The sequence below is a fragment of the Perognathus longimembris genome, chromosome 2 (genome assembly GCF_023159225.1).
Source record: "Perognathus longimembris pacificus isolate PPM17 chromosome 2, ASM2315922v1, whole genome shotgun sequence".
Taxonomy (NCBI): domain Eukaryota; kingdom Metazoa; phylum Chordata; class Mammalia; order Rodentia; family Heteromyidae; genus Perognathus; species Perognathus longimembris.
Window position 1 is genome coordinate 131,626,625 of NC_063162.1, and position 21,566 is coordinate 131,648,190.

A 21,566-nucleotide genomic window follows, 5' to 3' on the forward strand; every position below is an offset into this window, starting at 1 on the left:
AGTCCATGACTGCTTTAAGACTTTTTCTTTGAGCCATTTGAATTACCAAACATAATTAATCATTATCAACAAACTAAAATTAACTGCTTTTGTATTCTATATCACTGTTTGGCAACTCTCAATTTATCCATGCATTGAGACAGAATCACAAAGATATACATACATACTACATACACATATACATATTTAACTTGCTTATGTACAGTAAGTGGAAGGGCAAAGGAAAGGTTAAGAGAAAATGAACAAAATATGAAAATCTAAAATGCACAGGGCAAAATAAGGACTTTCTTTTCTTTTTTAACAAGTAACAGAATTTGGGCTGGGGCTATGGCCTAGTGGCAAGAGCGCTTGCCTCGTATACTTGAAGCCTGGGTTCGATTCCCCAGCACCACATATACAGAAAATGGCCAGAAGTGGCGCTGTGACTCAAGTGGCAGAGTGCTAGCCTTGAGCAAAAAGAAGCCAGGGACAGTGCCCAGGCCCTGAGTCCAAGGCCCAGGACTGGCAAAAAACAAAACAAAACAAAACAAAAAACAAGTAACAGAATTTAAGCTCAACATTAAACCTAATTAAGCACTTTTAAGTACAATAATTGAAACTCTTTCATATATTATGTATAAGAATTAGACTGGGAAAAAAGCAAGGATCTTTTTGAAGTTTTATTTTAAGGTTTACAATTTAAGAAGCTTTTTAAAATTGAAGTGTACAATAATGAACTAGTCAATAACTTGCATAATAAATTATTCAATGAACAAAGTTTTATGCTTCCTCAAAAAGCTTATATTGCTACTTTCAAAAGACAACTTTTATTCTAAATTCATGGGACATTACTTCTACCTGCAATTATCATCACTGAAATTCAATAAACATGCAAAATTAGTTGTCCAACTGCAGCCCTCACCAAGGAGGAAGCAGTGAAATGAATTAAAATATAAGGTGCATCATGTCCTCCCCACCCCCCAACACTTTTACCATTAATAAATCAGTAATGTAGAGAACAGAGAAAAAAAGGTGAGGATTTTATATAAACTTGTTTATAAAATCAATTATATGCTGTAAAAGCCAGAAACAGGAAACTGATAGTTTTCTAATTAAATAGAAAGGGTGACTTTTAGATTCCATGGGCATACTTAATTATAAATGCTCTTGTTTTTGTGTATAAATTATTTGGGAGCTATGTTACTGTAGGGTCAAACTATTACAATGCTACTAAGCATCAATGTCTGGGGCAAAGGGTGCATGCAAATGAGAAAAAAATCAGATTCTATTAGATTCAAGTCTCCTTTCTGTTTGCTCAAGCTGCACTCACTAATCAAATAGCCATTGGCCATATAGAGTGTTGCAAATTTAAAGTTAAAAATTCAATTGTTCAGTCACACTAATCACATTTTGTATGCATTTTGTACTGATTCATTTGCTGACTTACATTTAAAGGGTGTATATTCTTATAATATAGATTACTGCTATATTATCAAAACCTGAAATTCCCAAATGGTAGAAATTACTAATCTGTGGTATCAGAATTATTTTGAAAGAATGACATTTCTCTTCTTGGTACTTCACTTTAATCATTAATCCATATGACATGCTAAAAAACCTGTGTTTGTGTGGATTCTCTATTCCCAATACTTTAAATGCCACAAACCACAGGAATTTTCTATCACAACTTCCCTTATATCGTGTGTGTGTGTGTGAATGGTAAAGACTGGGAACACAAAAAAGACATCAAAGTCAACATTTTTCAAAACAATGCTGTACTTCATGTGAATTTCTAAAGCATGTCAAGGCCGTTTGAGTCAGATAAGTGCAGTACAGGAGATAATTTTCAGAACACCAGATTAACTGAAACAACATTTCTTTTTGTATTTCAAGTCAGTCTTTTAGACAATATGGCATTTCTTTACATATTGCTGTTGCATATACATGGTATATAAATATAATTTCCTAGTTAACTGCTGGATAAATATTAAGTACCCCCAGTTAAATAGTTTCTTGTATCAAAAAATTAAACAGCAAAATCTTTAAAACTTTTAAACACAAGGTCCTATTCATTAAAGAAGGCAGTAACTTGAAAATCATAGATATGCAAATATGACAATTAAAGCTCATGAAATTTTAAATAGTATTTACACCTCTGAAATATTCTTAATTTCTGACAGCGTAACATTTCTAAAAATGAAAACTAAAACCACTTTCTTGAGACCATTATTTGTATTTCCTTACTTAAATAACAATCCAGAAGGAATTAACATCATACACAAGGAAATTAAATGACATTTAACGATCGCTCATGTAAGTCACATGGTGTTCTAACCTCAAATTAGCCTTATTGCAGAATCTGTCCTGATGAAGTATTAAAATCTGATGCCTTTTTGGTTTCTAAATGAAGGAGATGGGATTGTAATTCCTTCCCTAAAATAAAAATTGTAACTGCATTTTAAGTCTGTAAGAATTTCTAAAAATTAATTTTGGTCAAAAGAAAGGATGATAAACAGATAAAATGTCAGAGTTACATATTACTAGAGAGTTGATGTGTATTGTTAGTGATCCTTTAAGGCCAACATTGTTTTTGCTGTTCCAAAGGCATTGTAATAAAGTCTTAGAACAACAGCCTTCATAAATATGGATGTACCTAAAATACCACCAAGTCTGAGAAAATCATCATAATCAAGTGGCCTTTTATTCTAGAATGCAAAGATGGCTTAATATTTAAATCATACTTTTCCCCATAATATCAAGATCCTTACTATTTAAGATTCAATATTGTAAAAGAAGTCAAACGCAGAGAAACATGGGAAAGACAATAAGGAAAGGACATGAAGACGAGAGAAGAAAGTAGCAAAATTTCATTATTCACAGAAGACATGGCTATGTCAGAAAAAAACACAACACAGGATCTAAGAAAAAGTACTTCAACTACTGAATTTTTTCAAGGGTGGGAGACACAGGTCAGTGTAGTATAATTCTATACATAACAATTAACAATAACAAAAAAGGTAAAGTACCACTTAACAAAGTACAGAAAAATAAACACCTAGAAATAAATATGAAGATGTTATATTCCTGTGGAAAACCCAATTATTATTATAATACTGACTTACCAACTTCCCTAAACATTAGCAAAATACCAATGAAATCCTACCACTTTCTGAAAGAAGCATGAGTAATTCACTTTAAAATTTAGGTGAATACTCAATGGACATGGAAGAGACAAACAACTATAAAGAGAAGATGTGGCACATCATATCTGAGTATCAAATTTTAGGATAAATCTACCACCAGCACACAAGAATAAAGAATAAAATAAATAGGAAAAGACAGAGTCTAGAATATATCCAAACATATATGGTCAATGTATCTATAGGAAAGGCTCAAAGTCAATCCAGTAATAAAAGGCTTTGTATTTTTAAGCCAATAGTACCATATCAAATTGGTCAATGGAAAGAAAAGAACCTTAAAAGAAAAAAAAAAAAGGGGGGGGGGGTGCCTGGGAATATGGCCTAGTGGCAAGAGTGCTTGCCTCCAACACATGAAGCTCTCGGTTTGATTCCCCAGCACCACATACATGGAAAACGGCCAGAAGGGGCGCTGTGGCTCAGGTGGCAGAGTGCTAGCCTTGAGCGGGAAGAAGCCAGGGACAGTGCTCAGGCCCTGAGTCCAAGGCCCAGGACTGGCCAAAAAAAACAAGAAAAAAATATTTCATGATCCATTCTTCACGCATATAAAAACCATAGGTCAATCACAGATTTAAATAAAAATTAGAACTATAAGCTTCCAAAAGAGCATCTATGTGACTATTGCATATACCAAGAGAATTAAATCATTTGTATTAGGTGAACCAAACACAGTTAACATTATGCTTGAAATCCCAGATACTTTTCAAGGATTTAGTAAAAGGAAAAGGTTCATGGTTTCAGCCAAGCTCAAGCAAAAGTTAGCAAGATCCTATCTCAGAAAACAAGCTGGAAACAGGGAGAGAGTGAGAGAAGGGGTTACATTTTCTTAAAAGAAATGAACCCTTTACCTGACTTATGTAACTGTAACTACTCTGCAAATCAACATTATAATAACATTTTCTTTTAAAAGCTGGATGTGATGATGCATACCCAAGGTCCCAGTTACAAGGTCCCAGGTAGAAAGAGTTATGATGCTCATGTGATAGAACACTTATACAAGACCTTGGGTTTGATGGTTCAATCCCCAGGAAAACACACACATACAAACACATACCACACACACAAAAAAACCTGGCAAGACAGTATTAGGTGTATACATCTTTAACAATAACTTGTGTTGAGAATACAGGAAGCAACTCTAAAAATCAATAGCAAACCATCAAAAAAAAGTAAAAATTGAGTAAGTTCAGACACAATAAATATAATACACCTCATAAACTAGCCCAGCCTGCCAAGGGAAAAAATATGTAAGATACAAACTGCTAATATAAGAAACGTAAGAAATAAAAGAGTGACCTTGTAGAATATTAAAACTACAGCACAGGAATATTATGATGAGCTTTATGGAATAAATTTAGTAATTTGATGAAATGATGAATTCCTTAAGAGACAAACTCTTAAAACATCAGAATTCAACAATGTGAATGAGATTGACTATTAAAGAAACTGAGTCAATAATAACTCTCCCAAATAGAAAGAACAGGGCCAGATGGTTTCACTGATTAATTCCAAGCATTTAAGAAATGCATTAATAAATTATATAAATGCTCAAAAATCTTTCTCAAAGCTAAAACAATTTTTTGTTATTCTTCTGTGAGGCCAAAATCATGTTAATTCCAAAACCAAAGAAAGAATAACTAAAAAGAAAAATTATAAAGTTGTAATTGTTCATGAATATAGATGCAAAACTTCCCTATAAAGTGTAGGCAAATCCAACAATAACACAAAAACACAAACACCAACTAGTGGAATTTATTCAAAATAGGTGTTTGGCTCTATAAGCTTACAGAATGCCCCCGGGCCCAGACATAAGATCTGCCCTTGGCAATGTGACTCTGCCCTTGGCTGGAATGTAAGCTTATAGAATGCCCCCAGCCCAGATATAAGATCTGCCCTTTGGCAATGTGACTCCGCCCTTGGCTGATGATACCTGAGGGGCAGACGGAGAACCTCTCACCTTAGTTGTATGAAGGTATAAAGACCACCTGAGAGAAAGCTCCAGCATCATTTTCCTTTACTCCTCTGTGGTAACTTGTTCTTGCCAGCCCTGCTGGCAATAAACTCTTTTGCTCTACATGACTTCGTCTATGGTCTGTGGTTTTTCGGGATAATTTTCCTTTCAGGTTCAAAATTCAAAAATCATCAGTATAATCCATCACATTAATGAGTGAAAGTAAGCGCTCTTGCCCCTAGGCCATATTCCCAGCCCCATGAGTGAAAGTAAACTGGTCCTTTGAATAGATGTAAACAAAAGAACTGAATGGAATTAATTACTCATTCATGATGAAAATCCAAGAGTAGAGGGGGAGCTTCCTCCAGTTGATTAAAACAAAAAAATCTACAAATAACCTAGGATGGGGGTTAGTTTAAGAGTAGAGCACTTGCTCAGCATGTACGAAGAACTGGTTTGATCTCCAATTATTTACACATAAATAAACCCAGACACATATAGCTACATAAACACACTTTACAATTAATATCATATTTACTGGTTAAAAAGATTAAATATTTTAATCTCCTAATACTGAGAACAAAGCAATATTATCCCTTACTAATTAACACCATTCAAGGAGTCCTAGACAATGAAACAGAATAATAAAGAAAGGTATATGCTTGTTCAACTGAGAGAAAATGAGGGAAATGGTAACACTATTCAAAAAGAAATTTACTCAATATCTGACTTATGTCCCTGCACCCCTCCTGTACATTACCTTTTCAATAAAAATAAACTTTCTTCATACTTTCTTACATAAGTATAAATAAACTTTCTTACATAAGTATATGTAGAAAATCAATAATCCAAGAGAAAATAATTTTCAAAACTAATAAGCCATTGCAACGTCAAAAGTGAGGAAGACAGACAAGCCTACTTAAAAATCTAACAAGTATCAGGAATCGAAGATAGAAACATATTTTATGTTCATGAATGTTTCATGTTCATGTTGAGTCCTGTTGAGATGTCAATTTCTATCAATCCATCTACAGATTGAAGAAAACCTCATTCGAAGTTCTAGAAGGTAGCTTGGAATAGTGTTATATGCCTATAATTCCTGCCACTTGAGGAAATAGGAGAGGGAAAGACTGCAGCTTAAAGTCACCCTAGTCAAAGTTAATAGGAGCCAATCTCCTGGTGGTACATGCCTGTGATCCCACCTACATAGACGGCAGGACTTCTGCCAAGGAATGTCTCAGGCAAAAGCAAGACCCTACCTGAAAAATAATCGTTCGTGTGTATATGTGGGAGGGGGAGGGGTCAGCTTTATACATTGTTCATGGGAAGGGAAGCTATTACAGTATGATTAGCACTAAGCTACTTCAGTATGATTACCACTCTTACAACTCGGATTACAGTATGATCACCGCATGGATATGAGTATGGCAGTTGTTCAAAAAACTAAAAATAAATGTACCGTACGACCACTCTTGGGTGTATTGAAGTCAGGATACAATAGAAGCATTTGCATAGCCATGTTAATTGCAGTACTATTAACAACCAAGCTATGAAAACAACCAAGATACACTGTTGCAGATGAATGGCTCAATAAAATATGGCATACATACACAATGGAGTGTTATTTAACCACAAAAGTATTTCCTCTGTAGGGAAGTGGAAATATATCATCATGAAACAGAAGTAAATGAGGCTAAGGAGAACAAAGACTGTATATTTTCTCTCATAGTAGATGCTAGATCTAAGAGACAAAAATGTATGTTAATATGTGTGTATATATGTATGTGTGCATGTGTGTGTGAAATATTTAATTATAAAACTACCTGAGTGGACTGGGATAGGGAAGAGAAATTTAGAAATAGCAAAATATATCATAAACTTTGAAAATAAGATTCACTGAAAGCTACTGAATAATAGGGGGCAAAAGGGATGAGTGATGTGAAAGTAAGAAAGGGGGTCAGTCTAATTGAAGTGCTGAATACACATGTGTGAAATATTATTATGAAACCTCTGTGAACAATTAGAATATACTTACAAAATGAAAGGGAAGTACAATGGGTGTGAGTGGAGATACTAAACAAAAAAGGTAAAGAAGAGTAAAAGAAATGCTTCATATACATGTGTAAAAATAGAACAATTAAGGTTGTTAAAAGGAGAAAGGAAGAGTGACAGAGGGTGTGAATCTGAGGAAGGTATATTGTATACCCCAGTGCAAAAGTCAAACAGAAGCCTCCTTGCACACTGCCTAGCAAGCTCAAGGCCCTGAGTTCAAATCCCAGTAATAGCTCACCTCCCAAAAAAACCCAAAACCTTGGCAAGTTCTTTTATGAGTATCTACAAGCGATTCTAATGTTTAAATAAAAAGCAAAAAATAAGATCCAGAATAAACACAATGAAAATAGTAAAAACAATGTCAAACTGCTGAAACCACCTTACCTCAAGATTTACTATAAAGCAACAGTTTTGAAGACAGCACAATAGCATTGTTAAGAGACAACAAAAAGCACAGTGGAACAGAAGAGAAAGCCCAGAAAAGTATTGATACAAAATGATTAATGACAAAGAAGCAGACAAGGGAGAAAGAAAATCTTATCAACAAATGGAAGGAAAAAAATTGAACCCTGAATATACTCATGTAAGAGTTTTGAAAAATCAAACCTACACACTAACCTCACATTTAGAAATTAACTCCAAGTAGATCAAGCCGTCTGTCAAATGCAAAGCTATAAAACTAGTAGAAGATAATATAAAAGAAAACATAGGTAACCTTGAAGTGGGTACAACATTTTATATACCAGGGCAAAATCATATTCTATGAAAGAAAAAAATATAAATTAGACTTCATTAAATTTAAAACTTGTGGAAAAGACATTATCGAAAATCTGAAGATTGAGAGAAAATTCATTTAAAACATGTATCTGATAAAGTACTTTTTTCCAAAGTAGAGAAAGAGTTCTTAAAACTCAGCAGTAAGAATCAAATGATGCAATTAAAAATAGGACAGGGGATGTAGTTCTTGCCTAGCATTCATGAAAGCCTGCGTTCAATTGCCAACAAACTCCACCAACCATGAAAAAGGCAAATAATGTGAAACACAAATACATACACTGAAAAATCCGTAGATCCTGAAAGATGTTCAATATCATTTGGCATTAGGGAATTCCACATGAAAAGAGCGAGATACAACAAAAGTTATTAATCTGGCTAAAATTTCCAAACACTGGCTGGGGGGGGGGGGGGGGGGCTGGATATGGAACTGAAAAAACAGGGAGCCAGTCCACAAATGCCACATAACCACAACTATACAACACTATGGACAAAGCAAAATGAGAACATTAAAAAAAAAGTGAACATTAGGTTTGGGGAGGAGAGGGAAAGAATGAGAATGTGGAGCAAAGGTACTCTTTAAGTAGTTAAAACTCCTCTGTATCTGTACGACATCTTAAGGGTGGATACAGTGTCCATTTATGAAAAAAACCAGAAAGCCTATATAATACCGATTTAAACACAATGCATACTATTAATAGCATTTAATCCTGCACCAATAATGCTTCACAAATTTAAAAAAAATTACCACACTAAACTTAACAACATTGGAAACTAGAGGGAGTGTGATATGGAAAATCTAGGAAAGTTTTGAGCCTTCTGTAAATTGTTTCCTGACCTTTCTGTCCATCTGTAACTCCCTTAAAAACATACATACCTTTGTTGGCAAAAAAAAAAAATCCTATTAATTTGTAGTTTTTCAGCTAGAATGAACATTTTACATGTTGTATGTCTTATATATATTTGCTACTAATTCCTTTTCTTAGAACACTTTCTGTGGGCTAGGATGTAGCTCAGTGACAAAGTGCTTGCCTAGCAAGTGCAACATCCTGGGTTCGATCCCCAGTACCAAAAAAAAAAAAGACAAAAAAGAATACTTTCCGTATTTTTGTTGCATTTTTCTTAATGATCTGGAGGAACTCTTGATGTGTTATCGATATTATATCATGCAGCATTAATTCTTTATCTTGATAATAGTATTTTGGTGGTGTGGTTATTGTGCAGATTTTACATTTTTGTCTAGTTATTAAATATAATGGTCTGCTATGTTAAATTATGGGAGTACTTTCTAGATTCAGAACTGTAATACTGATGAACATTTTCCTAGTATTTTTATGGTATTATTGATTATTGTAAATAGTTAATCTATCTTCCAGATGTGACACTGGATAACTAGTAGAAATGCAGCTTTACTTTTACAAATGGTTGGTTAGTGATTCTGATATCATTTAAGTAACAATTTATTTTCTTCCACCTATATGAAATGTTACCTTTAAATGTTCCAAGTAAGCAGATGCTCTCAGTACAATTTTTGAACATTCTCTTCTTTTTTTTTTTTTTTTTTGGGGGGGGATTTTTATTCTTTTATTTTCAATTTATTTCTACAAGTAGGCAAGAGAGAAAAACAGCCCTCATTAATTCTTTTTTTTTTTTTTTTCTCAAATTTTTATTTTCAAACTGACGTACAGAGAGGTTACAGTATCATACGTTGGGCGTTGGATACATTTCTTGTACTGTTTGTTGCCTTGTCCCTCATGCCCCCCTCCCTCCCCCCCCTTCCCTCCCCCCCTTCCCTCCCCCCCGCCCAGTTGTTCAGTTCACTTACACCAAACAGTTTTGCAAGTATTGCTTTTGTAGTTATTTCTCTTTTTTTACCCCGTGTCTCTCGAATTTGGTATTCCCTTTGAATTTCCTACTTCCAATACCAGTAAACACGGTTTCCAATATACTCAGATGAAGTGAGCCAGACCCAAAGAAACATGGACTCTATGGCCTCCCTTATTGGGAATAATTAGTACAGGTTTAGGCAAGCCATAGCAGAGCATCACAAGGCCCAATAGCTATACCCTTAGGAACACATAAGATGATGCTAAGTGAAATGAACTCCATGATATGGAAACAAGTGATATATCACAGTTATAACTACTTTCAACGTCCTATGTGAATGTGTAGTTTCTATTATTGATGATGTTTTGTATCACCTTCCTATGTTTGTACCTACACTATCTCTGAACATTCTCTTCTATGTCTTTCATTATTTCTTGGCAAGGAAGCAATTTTAATTAGCATACCTTTATAATGATAATATAACTTGAGTAAATTCCTCCTGGTTAACCTCAAGTACTTTCTGGCTAATGTGCTTATACTTGTCTTTTGAGTAGTAAAGACTGAAGATACCTAGTATTCTAAAAAAAACTTTATACATCCTCCTTTGCCCATCTTCAGAAAATATTTGCTTTGATTTGAATACTGGTGGATCTGTAGGCTAGTTTAGGAAGAATTGGCAAGCAGGGGCACTTGCTTCTTGTTGGAAACAAATATTTTAGATTGATTATTTAAGTCTTGTTTTTCTGCATTTTTATAACTTTTAATGTGCTAGTCATTTCTTTAAAGTCACTCTATTTTACCTATTTTAGGTATTTGTTTAAAACATTCACATACACAAATGTCCAATACGGAATTAAGTGAAAATAATTGTTATATCTCTAACATCTTCTAGCATAATTAGGCTAGGCTCCATACAAAGTTTTTGTTAGTGTTTTGATCTTCTCATTCTTTTGAAGTATGTTTGCATCTATCTGTAAGGAATCATATCCTGATTAGTTTTTTGGAAGAACAGGTGGACATATCTTGTTCTTTTCTTGTAAGAAAAAAAAGTCCTTTATATGTTGTGTTTAATAAATTGGTTGTATTAATAAATTTAATAAATTGGTCAGTCTTGTGTAAACTCTTCTATATCCTGACTGATTTTCTATGTACTGAAGTCTTTGACCTTTTAAATGAGTTTTGTGATTTATCAGATTTTGCTTCAAATACTTTTGTCTTTATTGAGCACATAAACACTTACAATTTGTTGTTTTTTTTTTTTATTCATTCTCTTCACTGATTGGCCCTTTTCTCACTATGAGGTTATCTCCATTGTTCCTGGTAATCTTTTGCTATAAAATCAACCTAGTCTGGCACAAATGTAGCCACTTCATCTTTCTTTGTGTAGGCAGCAGTTCAATTCATGCCTTAGTGTCCATGAAGGATTGCTCCTGGACCTCCAAGATACCACAGCTGGGGATAATCAAGTCCTTTATATAAAATGCTGCTGTATTTGAATCTAACCTATACACATCCTTCCATGGCCATCATGTCTAAGTTACTTACACTGTCTAAAGTAATGTAAATGCTGTGTAAATTTGTTATACTATACTGCTAAGAAAATAAAAACAAGGATAAAGTCTTTACATGTTCAGTACAGACATATTATTGTCCCTAAATATTTTTTATTTAGTTTGTTGAATCCAAAAATGCCCTAATTTTGGATGATGAGTTAACAGATACAAAGAGTGACTAGTTAAATCTTCCTTTTAAAGTGCAATTTGAAAGTATCTGTCATCTAACATCTATAGACTATTGACACTTAATGTGACTGATGATATGACTGAATTTAAATATATTACTTTGCTAGTTGTTTCTGTCTCTCATCTGTTGTTTGTTCCTGTTTGCTTTTTCTACTCCTCTTCTTTGCATTAGTTTAGTATTTTATATCTTAATCTCTTCTCAAAGAGCTGTGATTTTTTAACCCATCAACAGCAGTTAATAAATTGTATACCTTCATATATAATCCAGAAATAAAACTGGTAATAGACATAATAAATGCGTGTAACTGGACATGCAACTATACAAAATATATTATAAACATAATACTACTTTGCAGATTCCTTTCTAAAACTCACTCTCCTCCAATGCTGCAAGTCAAGCACAGGTTCACCATGTAATCTCAATCACCACCTTCACACACCTCACTTTCACACTCAAAATCAATGCTATGTAAAAGATCACCCAAAGCTGGATTCCTATAGTTCCTAATTTTCAGGCCTTTTCAAAGGTTTGGTTTTTCTCTGTAATTCACAAATCCAATTGAGTACTGCCAATTTTTCTTCACAATGTTTCTAGTAGGAATTGCAGGAATAGTAGGAATAGCAACTAGATTTCACCTACTGGTAATGCTGCCTGCAGGAATGTGCTGGTTATGCAGAGACCAGACCTGACCTGAGGGAAGAAATGATGGTGCTATGTGCTATCAACAAACAGACAAAGATGAACTTAGTCCTTTTATTAACAGCTGCTGCAATAATTAGGCCCCTTAGCCAGGACCAGGTATGTTAAGACAATGAGTTTAAAAAAAAAAAAAAGGAAAAGCTTTTTAACAGTAGTCAATTATTCCTACTAAGAAATAGAAATAACCTCTGATCTTTCTCATTTCTAGATCTTATCTTGAAATTTCTTTAATCAAAACTCTTCCTGGATCACTGCCACCTAGGGAAGAATATTCAATCATTAGATTTAAGTTCAAATCCAGGGGTTAATTCCCCAAGGCACTGCCATTCCCAATTCTAACCAATCCAGTCTTTCTGCATCTCCAGATTTGATTCACCTTTTTTACTTCCAGGTTCTTTTATGTATTTTCCATGTACCTGAATTAAGATGTTACACTGCTTGATAATAATTTCTAAACAACTTAAGTTCTTAATATTCTATCTACACAATGTTGTACAAAATTCACAATGATATATCTATCCCTGCCTTATTATTCAAATACCTAGCACACTCTGGCTTGCAGTGTGTATCTTTTTGCACATAGTTTTTATTTTTCCCAGCTATGAAGTAATCAACTGAGGAGTAAAGCCTTAATCTTCCTTACCACCTATCTCCTTGAGCTCCACAATACTGGGAAATTGTTACATACTAAAAAAGCACACAATACTTAATGATATTTTATTGATACACTATTGAGAGCATTTCATTTAAATTTTAAAAATTTTGGCTACAGGTCTGACAATTTTGTGTCTAAATTGTTTTAGCTTCTTCAAATGAGCATTTCTTTTACAGAGACAGGTTTCTACAGTAAATCTTCCAGTCAGGTTAAAAATAAGTTTAAAAAAATTACTACTAACACTAACAGACATGGTAATTAAGATATAAATTAGCACATACCTTTAATTTAACCCAACTTTCTAAAGGGGTCTTTTCTAGATTTTTTTCAAACATTACCCTACAGTGATTATTTTGGATCCTAAAATGGGATAATACATCTACAACACAATAATTATAAAGTGAAATTGGTGTATTCTCTTTAATTTCATTCTTCTATATTGCTATTATAGTGATGTAACCTTCCACAACTGAGAAAGTTGACACAGATGCACTAAAAAAGGAATATTTGATATACTGTAATATGAATACAGTCCGATATGCTAAGAATATAATTAAGTGATACTTAAAAATGTATTGTTCATAAGCTAGTAAGAATTATAAAAATGTAAATTGTATTCATAAGAACAATATATATTGTATTACTATGAATTACTATGCATAAACTCATTTTATTTCCAAAACCTTTATAGTAAAAATAAAGCTCATTAACACAGCTGGCATTTTATCTATGAGAGCAAACCTGTGCCTACTAAACAAAATAATGCACAATAAACTTCAAACCTATGTGCTCTTTTAGGATAGACTTTTCTATTCAAACTAGAAAAGGATAGCCTCATATACCCATTAAAATAATTCACCGAAATCTGTGGAATGTGTACAGAAGTTAAATGAAACCATAAACATGCATTTCATTGCAAATTCTTAGCAGTTTTTAATATAGAATTTACAAATCATGCTTTAGAATACTAAATGCTGAGGTACAAGTTACCTAGAAGCACTACAAGTAGAGCCCAGCTCTCTCTTCAGTCCTTCAGCAAACACTTGAGTAGGCTGAGACTAATGTTCACAATTTTGAATGTCCTTTCTAACGATAGACTTTAATGTTTAGAAGTGGCAATTTGTCATTATTCATAGGTAATGTTTCTACATTAAAGATTTATTTTTTTTTTGGCCAGTCCTGGGCCTTGGACTCAGGGCCTGAGCACTGGTTCCTGGCAAACTGGGCCTTGGACTCAGGGCCTGAGCACTGGTTCCTGGCTTCTTCTTGCTCAAGGCTAGCACTCTGCCACTTGAGCCACAGCGCCACTTCTGGCCATTTTCTGTATATGTGGTGCTGGGGAATCGATCCCAGGGCCTCATGTATACGAGGCAAGCACTCTTGCCACTAGGCCATATCCCCAGCCCCAAAGATGTTTTAAACAAAGCTTATTTTAAATGGAAAAAAAAACTTACTACTGTCCATAACAGAAAAAAAAATAAGATAGCTCAAAATAGCAGAACAGGGTGGTACAGTTCAGAGGCTTAAAAAACTGCCTTATAGACTTATTCAAGCTGTTCCTTCATACTTCTACTCATGTACACTTATATTTGGTACCTGACTTAAACTTGATTTACCAAAATCAAAACAACACAATTTAGAGTTCAAATTTACTTTGAAATCTCCTCATCAATAATGGGAAATTTAAACAGTGCTAAACTAAATAGCATTAAAACATTTTTCATATGCTTCTTCAAATTCCCAGGATACTTAATAGATGTCAAGTATTCTTAAGTGCTTTACATAATTATTATCCCTTGAAATTATTTCCGAAACTCATTTTACAAGCATAGACACTAAGGTTAATGTTGGTTACAAAGCTAACTGTGACCATAAAAAGGATAACTCATCCCCATTGTATTCTTCTGAATCTTCCTGTATTTAGACTTCTTTGCTGTTTTCCTCTGTAGTAGACAAGAATAACATTTCATGTTTGTATATTGCAACCCAGTGAATTTGATTTTCTCTCTTTACTACCCAAACTAAAATACACTGTCAGCCCTAACTTGCCACCAGTAATACTTTAAAGTTCTGGTCTTCAAGAAAGAGAACGGTCTCTCTAGCTGAGGGAGTGGCTCAAATGGTACAGTGCCTGCTGGCAATTCCAGGCCACTGAAAATGCCAATACCACTAAGTAGAAAAAAAAAGGCAAAGGAATTATCTTAAGTACATCTTTTCCTCTGTACCTACTTAGAATTTCTACTCAGAAGATCTAATTTAAAACAAAACAACAACAAAATTATGTTAGATAGCTACTGCTACCAACTATAGTAACTCGGCAGCAGAATTTAAACAATTTGTTCTGTGAATAAAATAAAGAACAAAGTCCAGATATCATCTACATTAGAAGCTGGAGATTTTTACATCTTAAGTAATGACAAGTACTAGAGGGGCTCCTAAGGAATAAACAAATGAGTAGTCACAATTATCCAATCAAAGTACTCATTCATCTGTGATAGATGTTGTATTACCAAGACATAATACTGAACTCCAAGATCTGTGTATGAAGTGAGAAAACAAAATAGATTTAACTAAAGAATGTGAGCAAGCAAGTTAAAACAAGTGTTGAGGAATTAAAGAAAATGAAGGTTAAAATTGATTAGTAAAGAAATTGAAATATCACTTGATCTTGAATAACAAACCTGGTAAATATGGTAGGGATAGTGATCAACATAATCAACCCAACAGATCAGAGATGACTGAAGAGGAGTTTTTTTCTAACTTCTTAATATATTTATGAGGATTTATCAGGATTATTAAACTCCACTTGTAAAGATTGAACATATTTATTACATAAGTAAATATCATACTACTTGCAAGTCAACAGAAGTACAAAAAAAAAACCTTATTCTTACTTGAAACTTTTAAAATTGCTCTACTTTAAGAAAATATTACTACATAATGAATGGCATCAGAACTATTAACCTCATATAAAAGTTCCTGACACATATTTATACATTACATACATTTTTAAATGAAACCCCAATTAAAACTGATTAGAAAAACAATAGATTTACTTAATGATTCTCCTCTGCAAAACTGATTACCATGGCTGGGAATGTGGCTTAGGGGGTAGAGTGCTTGCCTAGCATGCATGAAGCCCTGGGTTCACTTCCTTAGCACTACATAAAGAGAAAAGGCCAGAAGTGGCACTATGGCTCAAGTGGTAGAGTGCTAGCCTTGAGCAAAAAGAAGCCAGGGACAGTGCTGAGCACCTGAGTCCCAGCCCCAGAACTGGGGGGGGGGGGGGGGGTGGGGGGGGGAGGGGAATCTCAAAACTAATTGCCAGAGTCCCATGAACACCAAGGCATATTTCCAATTGTATGTTTCTACATGCTTTTCTGCTGCTTATAAGGCTTGGCTTTACTACACAACTCCCTTGCCTGCTCTTCTATAGCTAACTGGGACTGAGGTCTGATTGAAGTCTTTCCTTTTGAATTATACTTGAGTTCCCATTAGAACTGGTTTAATTCAGACCCTTATCATATTTCACATGGACTTCTGTAAAAACCTATCTGATCTCCTTTGTCTCCATTCGCACAATCCTCAATCACCCCACCTTTTGCTCAAATTCTAAAGTCAAATCTGATCTCTGGTTCCCTACTTTAATACTGTAATTCCTTATCTGTATCTTCCCCTTTTGGAATGCACCCTCCTATTTTAAAAGGTAAATGCTATACTAAAATTCCTTGGGGTTTTCATTGTTGCTGCTGGGGTTTTTTAATGTTGTTTTTGCAAGTAATGGAATTTGAACTCAGGGGCATCATGCTTGCAAAGTAGGTACTCTGTCACTTGAGTCATGACCCCAGTCCTTTCTTGCTTTGGTTATGTTTTGAATAAGGTCTCACTACTTGCTCCAGGATGACATAAAACCTCAATAATGGTATCTATGCTTTCCATGTAGGGGGAATAGATGTGTACCCTTAAATTTTGTTGGAGATGAGATAGGGGATTAACTTTTTGCACAGGTTGCCCTTGAAACACAATCCTTCCAATCTCTACTTCCTAAGTACCTGGTTCTACTATAAACGATTAGTTCTTCAAACTTTCCAAGCTGCTTCACATACTTTGTGTAAGTCTGAAATATTCAAGTATTGTCCATATTACCCATTCTTCTACAACCCTCTCCTTTGATTCTACAAACCTTTTAAAATGTTTACATATATTTATATTCAGTCTTCCTACCCATACATTATTCCATAAGATAGGATCCCTACTGTACAGATGAGAAAACCAAACCCAGCAGTGGAAGGTAAGAAACCTGTCCTCAGTGACCTTTAGTTTGAATCCACAATTACTGATGACAAAAGCTATGGTGTTTACCACAGTGACTTAACAGCCTCTTACATATCACTCTGAAGTATTAACTTACTCATCAGTTTACACGTTTGTTTCCCTCTTTAGACATACTATGCTCCCTTAGGGCAGGTATCAACCCTGGGTTTGACATCAACATTTAGTTTCTTAACACATGTTTGTTCACTAAAAGAGAGCAACGAGCACCTGGATAGCTGGTACCATAATTACTTATTTCACTTCTTGATTTCTTAGAACTCTGAATGCACTCCTTACCCAACATATTTGACTTATCTGTAGAATTTACTGGACTTAAGTAACAATGTACTAGATAATGAATTTCATTATTGTTTTAAACTAAAAAAAGCTGCATAGCTTAAAAAAAGAAAACATACTATTCCTACATTACAGCCTATCAAACTGAGTAGTTCATATTTTGAATTTTCACAACAGTTTCATTCCCCAAGAACAGGCAACCATTGCAGTGTGGTTTTAAATAGCTGAAATTCAAAAGGTAAGGTTGATTAATAATAGATGACATAAAGAAACTGAGCACTGAATACACAAAGCCTGTTTGGCAATCCACTTGGGCTAACCAATGAGCAATGCTACTTTTGTCATAATGTTCTCTCACCTTGTCATTTCTGAAACCACTGGTAAAATGTCAATCAATACACTTGTGTATAAATGTAATGTCCTTCCTTTATTAAAGTGCATGTATCTGCTAGGTACAACAGTAAGCTACTTCCTTTCGGTTAAATTGCATACCAAATATAATTGTCAGCAAAATTGACTTTTTTTTCCATTTGCAGATAACTAGCACTCAAAACACAGGAGATATTTGAAAATATGCTTTAAAAATATGCTTTCATTTTACAGGTTTCTGGTAAAAGTGAAATGGCTATTCCTTTAAAACAACTTTCCGAAATAATTCTGTAAGAGGAAAAAAGGAAAACACTTCTCTAAACAACCTGATATTGTAGAAAATACAAAAGGAGTACTGGTGTAGTGCTGGTTTTCTACTTTAGGAGTGATGGTTTTCTAGTTCCAGTCATTATTATATTGCTGGGTGACTTGAGGATCAATAAGCTATTTTCTCTTTCACTTTTTAAAAATTGTGTGTGGGGGGGGGGGGAAGGGACTTGATTTCCTTTAAAGTTGTCTCACAAATTCTGATGTTTCACTCTTTCTTCCAATTTCTAGGCTTAACCTCAAATTCTAGTCCTCTAAGTAACAAACACGTCGGAAATTGAATGAATGATTCAATCTGCACGGGGTGGCACAAAATGCAAACGATAGACTCAAGCTAACAAGCTGGTAACTTTCCAGAACTTGTCTAATCTTAACTTCTTAAGCACGTGTAGTCTACTTAAGGACATTTATAACATGGCACTGCTGCTCAAACTTCTCTGGATGTTTCCTGGGTTCCAGTGGTGCATAACGTGCAGGTGCAAGCAAATAGAGACAGCGCCAGCCCGCATTCCAACAAGCCACATTTCAACCCAGTCACCTCAGCAGGACCTCCACAGGGCCTACACAACCAAACACAACTTCCCCACCCCGCAAAGCGCCTGCAGCCAATGTAATGAATGCTTCCTTAAACAACACCCATTCCCTTCCCACAACAGAACTGCTTGCTCCCAACCTGCCATCTGGGCTTGGAATTGGCCGCACAGCACCAACCTAAGAATCCTTCCTGGTCCCCCAAAGGCTGGGGGCAGGGGAGAGGAGGGCTGCACACCATCCCATAAATTCAAGATAAATACATATATATTTACATATGTGGGGATGCGGAAAGCACAACCAGGCCTAGGCGTGTTTACTGGAGAAATAACCCCTATTTCTCTGCACTGGGGAGCAACAGAATTGATCACTTCCTGCCTTTGCACTCTGGACTGTCCAGTAATCTGCACTCGATTTCATTCTCTCTCGGAAATACTAAAACAGAGATTAAAGAAACGATGCACTTTTCCCCTAGATCTATTCGCTCCTCCAACCTCTGGCATTGTTAAACAAGGAAGCTACCCCCGGATCGAGGGCTGGTGCGAGGGTCCTGTTCTGCGATTAAGCAGCTTGTACGAGAAAACAAACAAACAAAAAACCCTTGTGGTCTAAAAGTTTGGACCGGCAGCAAAGGCGCAGACCCGGAGTCGTCCAAGCTAGGCACCAAAAGACAGGCCTGCGGAGGTGACACTCCCTTGTTCTCCAGCAGGACGGGAGGCAGCGTCGGGCCGCCCCGGGCCGCACGGCCCGCACCCCAGGAACCGGGCAGCGCCGCGGGGCCGAGCCGGCGGCCTGAGAGGTCGAGGGCGGCGGGAGGCCGGGTCCCCCGGCTGGCAGGATCCCCCTCCCACGTTCCCCTTCCTCCTTCCCACCCCAGGTCCCCGAGCCCAGGCCCGCCCGAGGGGGCACGCGGGGGGCGGCGACGGGGGGGGGGGTTGAGGGTGTCTCGGCCACTGACCACACATTTCTTGCCGAGGAAGGAGAAGAGGGACTCGTTCTCCTGCGGGGTGAGCAGCAGGGACCCCACGTTGGTGACCCTCCGCGGGGGAGGCGGCTGCTGGCCGGAGCTCATGGTGTCGCCGGCTGGGCTGGGAGTCCGGGGCCGCGTCCGCGGGCGGCGGGAGGGCGAGCGGGGCGGTCGTCCTCCCTCGCGGTGACAGGGGCGGGGAGCGGGCACTCAGAGGTGCATCGCCGCGCAGCCCCTCCGAGGCGGGCGGAGGAGGAGGCGGAGGAGGGCGCCGGCAGGAGAACTGACAGCAGGCCGCGCTCTAGCCCGGCGAGGCGCAGGCCGGATGCACCCAATTCCGTGACACTGGGCGACTGCGCTAAACTCTCAACTCCTCCTTCGGTCCTCCGGCGGCGGCGGCGGCGGCGGCGGCGGCAGCGACGGCGGCCGCACAATCCAACATGGCAGCGGGTGCGGGCGAAACCACAAGATGCCGAATGCAGGGGGGTGAGGGAGCGCGCCGGAAACGCGCGGGCCCGCGAGGAGCTCACGCCTCTCCGTCCCCCCTCCGCTTGCGGCGACCTTAGCTCGCCCGTCCGAGGCCACGCCCACTTCCGCCAGAGGCGCAGGCTGTGCACGTCACGTCGTGGCCGTCGTCTCCGGGTGTGGGAGGCTACCTGAGCGCGGCCTGGTCGCTTTGCCTTGTCGGCTGGTGGTGGCCGCGCCTTGCAGCCGTGGGCGAGGATGGAGGTTGGTCTGGGCGGACCGGTGCGCTTCACTTCTGTGGCCGTACATCTTGGCGGGTCCTCCCCTCCCGCAGCAGTCTTTATTTTTCAGGCGTGGTTGTATGGTCTTCCTGCCCTCCTGTCAGAAAGTTCTGGAATCTGGACAGGACTCGTGGGGCGAGGAGTTCGTTCCTCTGCGCTCCCCTAGTTTCTGCCTTGGCGTCTGGTGCCTGGGCATTGTCAGACTCTGGCCACACTTTGGAGCATTGCAAGGGTGGGATGTTGGGCCCAAAAGGCCGGTCCCTGGCTTTCGAAGGAGCAGGGTGGATTGCACAGAAAACAGAAACAAAACTCACCTAGAAATGACACGTCACGTGTGATAAGTGTGTTCAACATCGAAACCAAATGATAATAAACCTGAGGCCCTTTTCTCTCTAGATTGGAAAATTATCCCCACCTCCCCATTTCCAATTTGCCTCTGATTCCAGGTCCCAAAGAAGTAAATCTCTCAATTGTTTTTTGGTTTTTGGGGTTTTTTGGCCAGTCCTGGGGCTTAGACTCAGGGCCTGAGCACTGTCCCTGGCTTCTTTTTGCTCAAGGCTAGCACTCTGCCACTTGAGCCACAGCGCCACTTCTGGCCATTTTCTGTATATGTGGTGCTGGGTAATTGAACCCAGGGCCTCATGTATAGGAGGCAAGCACTCTTGCCACTAGGCCATATCCCCAGCCCTCTCAATTGTTTTTAATGTATAATTTAGAGTATTAAAAGTTAACCTCAAATGTACCTCCTTTGTTGAATATATACTAAACGGTTGTAAAATTTGGGAATATAGGAGTGGTAAAATAGATGAGTGAATTGCAAAATACACGTCTGTTCTCCACTTTATGCTTAAACCAAAGTTTTGTGTTTATGACATTTTCAATGACAAAACTTGGTAAAGTCGTATGTTAAAATCGTCTCTGATAGCACCCAATAGAAATCCCCAATGTACTAAAACTGATAAGCTGTTGCCCATGCACTTCGAAATTATTCCAAAAGTGTAAAATTAAAGTCACGCTTAATAAAATTGAGTAAGCAGAAATGAACCAACAAAAGAAAATGAAAGCTTAATCATCGGAGTCCTCAGATAGCACATGTATCAACAGTAGGAGGAGAGTAAATTTGGGGTTATTTGAGTTA

The 21,566-nt window shown here is 37.4% G+C and overlaps 1 protein-coding gene across 2 annotated transcripts in view; it reads right to left on the reverse strand.

Annotated features, from left to right (window-relative positions):
- The window catches only part of Wasl (WASP like actin nucleation promoting factor), a 72,620-nt gene extending 52,389 nt beyond the window's left edge, over positions 1 to 20,231 (reverse strand). For both annotated transcript variants that reach the window (XR_007210098.1, XM_048340155.1), the window contains exon 1: positions 19,674 to 20,231. Coding sequence is in view for 1 of the 2 variants with exons in the window: in XM_048340155.1 (XP_048196112.1) it covers positions 19,674 to 19,787 (114 nt within the window). In the remaining variant the exon portion in view is untranslated. The remainder of the gene's footprint in view (positions 1 to 19,673) is intronic.
- Between the last annotated feature and the right edge of the window lie 1,335 nt (positions 20,232 to 21,566).